Genomic DNA, 9011 nt, shown 5'->3' with positions numbered 1-9011 from the left:
CAGTCAGGACACAAAAGATCAGGGACACTCAGGATGCCTGGAAAAAAAAAAAAAAAAAAACCCTCATTTATCCTCTTTCATTCTCTATGTGCATACTGTCTATGAGATGTGGAATCACATTGCAGAAAGCTATTTGGCTTTTGTTCTGCCTTATTTCCAGCCATGCCAACACATGAGGATAATGAATGGGGTATAACCAGACAAAGAGCTACCACTGGGGGGCTGATGCTGATTGAGCCTCATTAATCAAGATGCAGTCTGTCTGGCCCTGGTGGAGGCCAATAAAAGGCCTGAGCCCTAAGGCTCACATGGAGATTTCTGAGCAGCTCAGGGAGAGTAATGCCTCCTCAGTTGCATCATGGAAGCTCTACACTGTGACATTTCCTTAACCTCACCCTATGTCTCTATTAATATGTCTTGTCTATATCTTTTTTTCGTTGTAATACATCTATAGTAAGTGTGGTGTACTTTCCACAATTTCTGTGATTCCTTCCAGTGAATTAACAAACCCACAAGGGCAGTCAGAGTCAGCAAGGGGCTCATGTCTGCCTTTTTGGCGGTCAGAAAGAAGGTGTCCTTTTAGAGAAGGTGACCTAGTTCTGGGCTTCAAGTGTTAAAAGTCAGTATCCTTCTAAGTTGTGACTTCTGACCCAGTTCTGGGTTGCTGGGACTGAGAGAAAAATTTCACTGTCAGTGACTGGAAGCTAGCATAAAAAAGCAGGAAAATGAGGACTGGATCATTTCTGCTCTCTGAGAACAGCAATTATGCTGATTCTTAGCATGCAGGTAGTCTTTGTAGGTGGTATTTGCCAACCATGTCCCTTCTTTAGTGTACCGTCAAATTTCTTGAAGCAGGATTTTTTACCTTGAAAATACCAAGATAATATTAAATTATCAGGATGGCCTGGGATGAAACAATGGACTGATACAGGTTATTCTGTAAAATTTTGTCTCTCCAACCCTTTAATTCTGCCATCTCTTTCCTTTCCTAGTATTCTCACCAACATTTCATCTCGACTTCATCATTACCTCTAATCTCATGCCCATTCTCAAGATTCTGAAGTTGTTTGAAGCTACCAAGAAGTTGACAGATGACTAAGATCTTATCAAGTGTTAATTATGGTGAGACAAGTGACTGTTACATATACTTTTATTAAAATTTAGCTCTTGTCCTCTCAAATAATGAAGCCCTAAAGAGATGGATTGGGCTGAGATATATTATGAAAAGAAGAAGGGAATTGGTAATCACAAATGCAAAGTAACATGGCATTACATTCAGTCTCTGAAAACCCAAAAGAGAACTTGGTGGAGGTAACATCATTTCTGACTGAAAGAAAATCTCTAAAAGCCCCATTTCTTCCTTCTCAGAGTTCAGGATTTTCTCCAGGTAAATGCAGACTCAGAAACTGCCTATTAGTGTGATTTAATACCTTTAATTACACATTCCTGTAGAAGGGAAGAGGGACATGCTGAGTTCCTATCTTGAGAATCAATACAACCTAGAAGGACCTATGTGGTCATTAAGCCTGCCCCTCCTTATTCACTACTTGGGTTATAAAGCCTGGAAAAAGAAAACACAATCAACTCCTAACATGAGCAGCCCTTCTGAGAAGATGTTGCCGCTTCTGATGGTGTTGGCCTTGTTTCTGTCCTCCAGGGCCTTCATAGGTAAGTTACTGTCCCCACTTCCAAGGCCTGGCTTACTTCGCCAGTGACTTTTCCACACAGATGCAGTCAGCCACCTCTGTGATGCATCCTGGACCCAGTTGTTCCCCAGGAATTTGGCGTAGTGCCTAAGGCATTTGACTATTAACCAGAAGTCTGGTGGTTCAAACTCACCACTCCTCAGAAGGAAGACTGAGTAATCTACTTCTGTAGAGATACTGCCACGGAAACCCAAGTAGGGGTCGCTAATCGACTCAACAGCAGTAAGTTTGGTTTAATGGCTTTATAAACAATGTAGAAAAATAACAGGAAAAATATTACTCCCAAGAAACTAGTGGGTAATTCTTCCCATGGGCTGTACCTCTGTTATCCAGAAAGTGATTTAATACTAGTATATCCAAAGATTCTGATGGATGTGGGAAAATAAAAATAAATATCATAAATTCCCTTTATGTAAACCGAAGAATGGACAGTTCAACATCAGGTGCCTTTATATGCGTTGAAAAAGGAAGATCTATTTCATATTCCACTTTCTAAACTTTTCCTTTACTTTGTCCTTATTTTGTTGAGCCCCTCGGCTCTGCTGGGGCAGATAGTGGGAATTAACTGAGCCATTGGACTGTTGCAGTGTTCACTGCTCCTAAGGTCTTAATGGAGACAAGGATTCCACTTAAGTACTTGCAGCCCATTTAATCATCACAACTTTAATTTTCAGTATTTGTCCTCATTCCCCTATATTATGATAGCTCAATTTAATAGGAAGCTAATTCGAAACTGGGGATCCAAACTTCATTAGAAATTTTCTCTCCAACCTCAAGCCAAAGACATTACAAGGAATGTTCATTGATGTATTCAATGAACATTTATGGTTTTTGTTTTGTTTTGTTTTGTTTTTAGCTAGAGAGATTTGGAGAGATCTAGTCCAAGAGCTCATCATATTCAGGTCTTAGAAAGGAGCCTATGCTAAAAGTAGTCAGGACAGCATGGGTCTGAGATTTTGGGACACGAGGAAGCATCCAGAGCAGGTCATAGGATTTCCTGGGTCTTCTTGTTTGTGAATCCTGAAGGCAGATCATTTCTTCTTAACATGTGTCTGATGTACATTTAAGCCCCTTTCTTCTCATGCCCCAAAAAAGGCTGATCTCCCTCACCCCCAGATGAAAGTTAGATTTAGGGACAAATGGGCTATGATACAAGCCAGCCATGCTGCTCACAGGAACCAGGAGCCTATCTCAATGTTAAGATTGCTTATTGCTGTCTTATAATTCAAGTTAACTCCATAGATCATCATAGCCTTGACTATATCAGTGATGCAAGCCACAGGCAGTACCTATCCCTTGGGTTCTGTGAGCACAGAGAACCAATAAGAGTTTATCTTTATGCAGTGATCAGAGGGGGCACAGAAACCATACCACACTCCAGGCCCTACATGGCAGCAATAAAGATTTCTGATGACAACTCTACTTGGGCCCTCTGTGGAGGTTTTCTGGTGCGAGAAGACTTTGTAATGACAGCAGCTCACTGTTATAGAAGGTAAGGAGAAGCAACTGGGCTCTTTTTCCCTGGGAACTTGCAACAGTATTCCAAAGACCTAGTTCATAATGATCCTTCAGTGCACAGGGCCCAAGGATCTCATCAGAGGAGCCATATATGGATATCTAGTATGGGGAAGAGTGTGGGATAGAGGATTGGAATGGGTTGGCACTGTCCAGGGTGGTAGGTGAAGCTGCTGAATGACCAGGCCTGAATCACTGCTGCAGAGAAAAGAAGATAACACTATCTACATCTTACTGAGGTGTTTGAATTTGAGAAGTGAAACATGTCTTCTGCTCCATCTTCATCCTCCCAATTTGACTCAGCTCAGGCCTGCCTTTGCCTTGAACATCAATATCCTTATCTGACACTGAATTGAAGTTTCTATGACTTACTGTATTTAGCCTTTCTTTGCAGAATTATGAATGTCATGCTGGGATCTCACAATATCACAACAAATGAACCAACAAAGCAGGTCATCCCCGTGCTTCAATCCTTCCCTCATCCAGAATTTAAACGTGGTTCATTTGTAAATGACATCATGCTACTGAAGGTACTATTTTGTCCATTCGTGTACATACCCTGGGTACTGGAGAGCATCAGCTCATTCAGAAACTCATGCCCTTCCTCTCCTCCAGTCTTGATATACTACTGATCTTAGTGCAATAAAAGGGGACATGGGAGACTCTCCAGGAGTCTTGGTGGTGCAGTGCTTAAAGCACTTACTGCTAACCAAAAAAATTTTGGTGGTTCAAACACATCAGCTGCTCTGTGGGAGAAAGATGAGGCAATCTGTTTCTGTCAAGATTTATAGTCTTGGAAACTCTATGGGACAGTTCTACTCTGTCTTATAGGCTCACTATGAGTATGGTTTGACTCAACGGCAGAGTTTTGTTGGTGGTTTTTTTTTTTTTTTTTTTTTTTTAACTTTTGGGCAACTCTCCATGCAGGGAAGAGCAAAACAACTTCCTCCTGTTCCAAGCCCCAGTGACACAGCAGGATCTGAACTGCCATCTCCCACTTTCTCTGACCAGCTGAAATACAAGGCACAACTGAACACAGCTGTGAAAACCATTGCCCTACCACGGAGCAAGGACTGGGTGAGGCCAAAGCAGGTGTGCAGTGTGGCAGGCTGGGGAATAACAGAAAATGGCAAGTTGTCAGGCACCCTCCGTGAAGCAGACCTGGAAATACAGAAGAAGAAGAAGTGCAAGCAAATGTACTCACATTACAATGATGCCATTCAGCTGTGTGTGGGTAACCCACAGTACGCGAAGAATGCTAGAAGGGTAAGAAGACAAAAATCTTTCTTACTTTACCTCAAAAACAGATTTATTCTAAAGCCCCATGGTCACAGATTTAGTGTCCACAGAGTCCCTGGTAGACCAAGGTCCACTATGGGTGGAGACATTTTGTTCTCAACCTGTGACACCTGAGCCTCTCTCTTGAGCTCATCTCTCATCCTTTCTCCATTGGAAATCCTGGGACTAGGCTGAGTTGGAGAGAATACTCAGCAGGGGTATTCCAGAGGCAGGGACTCTGCCCACCCCTCTCACTCAGAGCCAGAGTGATTGGTGACACTTAAGCATCCTACTCTTCTGAACACCCACGCCCTGAGCAGGAGGACATGGGAACCAATAAGCAAAACAAAAGACCCCACAGGGGGAAGCCAGAAGGGTCTGAATTGAGACACTTCTCTTCTCTGTTTACAGGGCGACTCAGGAGGTCCCTTGGTGTGTAACGATGTGGCCCAGGGCATTGTCAGTATTGGATACAATTTTACCTCTACTGCAGTCTACACCAGAATCTCCAGCTTTGTTCCCTGGATCTACAGAATCATGACTGCATCCTTGTATCACTAAGCAATTGGCCCTGAGTTCTGTGGCACGAACCACATCTATGTGGAGAGAAGATATCACATTCTTAATAAAGACCATCTCCCCGTGTGGAGAAGATGCCAGCTGCTTCTTCCTTGAACATATACACTGATCACCTGCTGGGCCCCAGGCATGTTCTAATTGCACCTCCTCTACATTCTACGGGAGCTCTGGTAGCATAGTGGCTAAGGCACTTGACTACTAACCAGAAGGATGGCAGTTCAAACCCACCAGCCACTCCTCGGAAGGAAGATGGGGCAATCTACTTCCGTAGTGATACTGCCTCGGAAACCCAAGGAGGGGTCGCTATGAGTCGGGTCGACTCGATGACACATAACAACAACAACAACAACTACATTCTACACTTTCCCCTCTACTCACCAATCCATAGACTTTCCACACAGGCCAGCAATTCATATCTGTGCACTGCCCCATCATATCAGTGCATCTAATGTCAGGTCCCTCTATCTGGCCCTATTAAGTAGGGAGTGACTACCTAGGAGAACTATGGAATTTTTACATGAGGCTGTCAATGATGGCCTTTCCTCTCTCCTAAATCTACCCCAACCCAACAGCACAGAGAGGGAGAAAAGCAACTGAGCCAAAAACCAACATAACTGAGGCTCAGTATGGTCACCACCATGACCACTTTCCTATGAAGCTCTACATTCATTTCCCTCTGTCCATGGCTGAGCAAGACCTCTCCTTATTGCTCTGCTCCAGCTGTGCCCTGCCTGTGAGCTGCTCATCCTGTTAGAGAAGGGGATCAGGGACCCCAGACTGTGCTCAGAACAGCAGAGTTTGGAGAAAATGTGACAGACAAGCTGGATCTCCACACTTACAGACACACCTCCACATGTGCACAGCCAGCTCAATCTTTCTCATACAGCCCAGCACACCCTACACCCCTGAATGAGTTCAGAGTCTCTTCTCACTTAGTGCTGTCAGTCCCTCAGCCTGTCACTCTTGGCTTACCAGTCAGACCAGGCTAGCTGGTATATTGATTACGTCCCATACTTGCAGATGGCCACTTGGTCATTAGGGTCTATGTGCTTATTATAATTCCTCTCTGCAATGGTATTGGAATTCACTCTTCCTACTCTTAACTAAACATTCATTTACTGCCTAAGTGATAGACCTTGTGACATAGCAGTGAAACTAGAAATAGAGTCTTTCCCCAGGAACTATAAAATTGCCTTTTTTGTGCGTGAATCCCACTGTTCTTCAGAGGATCCAATCCTTCTCCTGGACGTCAGAAAGAATTCATCTCTGTGCCTCATTGAGCTCAGAATCTCAGATTTTTCTGATGCAGACCTAATGCAGACACCTAGAGGCAAACCTTCAATGCTGCTTTTGCTGGCATGACATGAAGGGTAGCAAGTGGCAATGCTAGCATTTGATATAGAAAGCGTTCCTGACAATGGCAGCTCAGTGCAGGGAAGTGAAGACCAGCACCCCATACCTTCCTGTGGATACCTATAGGGCTGCATCTTCTTTAAAGGCCTGAGTTCAGGGGCTATTTTTGCCCTTGGTCACCCAGGGCCCGAAGCAGCTTATAGAGGATTCATTCCAGAGCAGGGCTGGGTGGATCAGAGTTAGGATAATAGGAGCTCTGGTAGCATAGTGGCTAAGGCACTTGACTGCTAACCAGAAGGCTGGCGGTTCAAACCCACCAGCCACTCCTTGGAAGGAAGACGGGGCAATCTACTTCCATAGTGATACTGCCTTGGAAACCCAAGGAGGGGTCACTATGAGTTGGGTCCGACTTGACAGCACACAACCACCACCAACCAACTATAGACATCTATCCTATCCCCAGCAGACAGTAGGACAGCACTGACCTTGAGATCAGGAGGGAGACATTGAAGCAATGGGAACAGAATGTAAGCCGCCTTGGGATAGCCCAGAATCAAGAGACATTGCCGACCTGACCCCCTCCAGCTGTCCTAAACTGCAGGGGTATGAAAGGAAGAACATCCTGAAGATTCAGGCACTGACATCATCCAATTTCACCCCATTCCACTCCAGCTTTTGTATTGTTCATTCTGCCCTCTTAAGAACCATGTGCTCTGCACCATTTCCTTTAAGATAATCTTTCAGAAATATAGAAATAAAATGTATTGCAGGTAAAAACAACTTAATTTATTTCTCTCAGAACTAGACACTAACTTTCTTTGAGAGTTAAACTAGAGTACAGCCAAACCAAACAATGACATATAATTTTATATATACATATGTACATATATATATATGTGTGGGTTTTTTTGTATATTCATATATTGATATATAATTACATACATGTATGTTATTATTTTATATGGAATATTTAAAATAATAATTATTTGAAAATGTATATTCTAAGCTCTGCTGACATAGTGCCTAAGGCACTTGACTGCTAACCAGAAGGCTGGAGGTTCAAATCCACCAGCCACTCCTCAGAAGGAAGGTTGGGCAATCTACTTCCGTAAGTGATACCACCTTGGAAACACAGGGAGGGGTCTCTATGAGTTGGGTCCGACTTGAGAGCACATAACAACAACAACAATAATGTATTATAGGGAGCTCTGGTGGTGTGGTGCCTAAGGCATTTGACTGCTACTTATTTTCAGAAGTGTCTTTATGTAAATAAATCACCAACATGACTATTTAATAGTGACAGTAAGTAGTAACTAATAGCACAAATCAGACAACTCTGTGGGAAGAGTGCAAGAATATTTTGTTTCTTTCAACCTCTGATACAGGAATTCATTTTCATACATTTTAAATCCTTTATTAGGTATTTATAATTTTTGTAATATTTAATCATTTTATCCTAACCCACAAAATACTGCATATTGTTATATACATACAAGACATTACAAATGATTATGTGTGTGTGTGTGTGTATATATATATATATATATATATATGGTTAATTAGGCAGATGTTATCTATATTTAATTAAAGATGACAATTTACTTCCATAGTGATACCACCTCAGAAACCCAAGGAGGGGTGGTCGCTATGAGTTGTATCTGACTCTACAGTAGTGAGTTTGGGTTTTTTGTTTTGTTTTTTTTTTTTTTGGTTTGGTGTGTCCTTGTCTAATAATACTTAGCTGAACTGCTGGCCTAATTAGACTATACTTTTCTTTAAGTGATAGCAAAGGAGAATATAGTCAATCAGAATACTCACTTTGACTTTCAGCTCTACTCTTACCAAGTTCACATTGCACTGATTTCTGGTGTCTACAAGCTAAATGACTTCTCAGCAAAACTGTTTTAGCATGCAACACTTAGGATTTTACCTATTAGCAACAGGAGGTTGTTTTTTGTTTTTTGTTTTTTTTTTAATTTGAAAGAATTAAGATTCTGCTGTCCAAATATGCCCATCCACTTGGTCTTGACAAAACTGTTTCTGGGTAGATCAGCATCCCATATCCATCATGCCGAAGGGCAATGGATGTCATCACAAGTTAAACCTCTCATGAAAATATCTGTAAAGCAAGGGACAATTTGAAATTTATTACCAAAAATGTTATAGTTTTAGTAAAGAAATAACAAAGCCCTGTTTAACTTGGCCACCCTCCTTTGGCAGTATGTTTGAGTTCTGAAGCAGTCATAATTCCAATGTATGAGTATTCTTTTTCCTCTCCATATAATTTTTTTTTTTTTTTTTTTTTTTTATTGTGACCTGGGTGAAAGATTGCAGAGCAAATTCATTTTCCATACAGCAGTTCATATACATTTTGTCTCATAACATTGACTGCAATTTCCCACAATGTAACAGCTCTCTTCCCATTTCCCCCCATAGTTACCTCTTCCCTATGTCCTTCCCTCTCATGCACTCCTGCCCCCCAGCAATCTCCCTGTGCATACACTGCCCTTCTGTTCTCCCATGATTGATCTCTCCAATGAGTTTTTCAGACCAGCAAGCCTGGCTTTTATATATGTATAT

The 9011-nt window shown here is 42.2% G+C and overlaps 1 protein-coding gene across 1 annotated transcript; it reads left to right on the top strand.

Moving 5' to 3' along the window:
- Positions 1–3067: 3067 nt before the first annotated feature.
- Positions 3068–5060, top strand: LOC103204117 (mast cell protease 8-like). Its single transcript, XM_007949257.2, has 4 exons — positions 3068–3198; positions 3616–3751; positions 4233–4487; positions 4911–5060. Exons 1-4 carry the CDS (start codon positions 3095–3097, stop codon positions 5058–5060), a joined length of 645 nt encoding a protein of 214 aa, XP_007947448.2. The 5' UTR covers positions 3068–3094.
- The last annotated feature ends 3951 nt before the right edge of the window (positions 5061–9011 follow it).

Source organism: Orycteropus afer, unplaced genomic scaffold, assembly GCF_000298275.1.
Source record: "Orycteropus afer afer isolate SDZICR_OR568_19922 unplaced genomic scaffold, OryAfe1.0 scaffold00243, whole genome shotgun sequence".
Taxonomy (NCBI): Eukaryota; Metazoa; Chordata; class Mammalia; order Tubulidentata; family Orycteropodidae; genus Orycteropus; species Orycteropus afer.
Note: the sequence above shows the minus strand (reverse complement) of the source record. Positions and strands in the feature narration are given on the sequence as shown.

Bases quoted from the DNA above. Each gene is read 5' to 3' on its own strand.
- LOC103204117 (XM_007949257.2), top strand. From the start codon at position 3,095: ATGGCAGCAATAAAGATTTCTGATGACAACTCTACTTGGGCCCTCTGT. The intron at 3,199-3,615 runs GTAAGGAGAAGC...CTTTCTTTGCAG, and splicing joins GCAGCTCACTGTTATAGAAG to AATTATGAATGTCATGCTGG. The intron at 3,752-4,232 runs GTACTATTTTGT...TTCTCTGACCAG, and splicing joins ATGACATCATGCTACTGAAG to CTGAAATACAAGGCACAACT.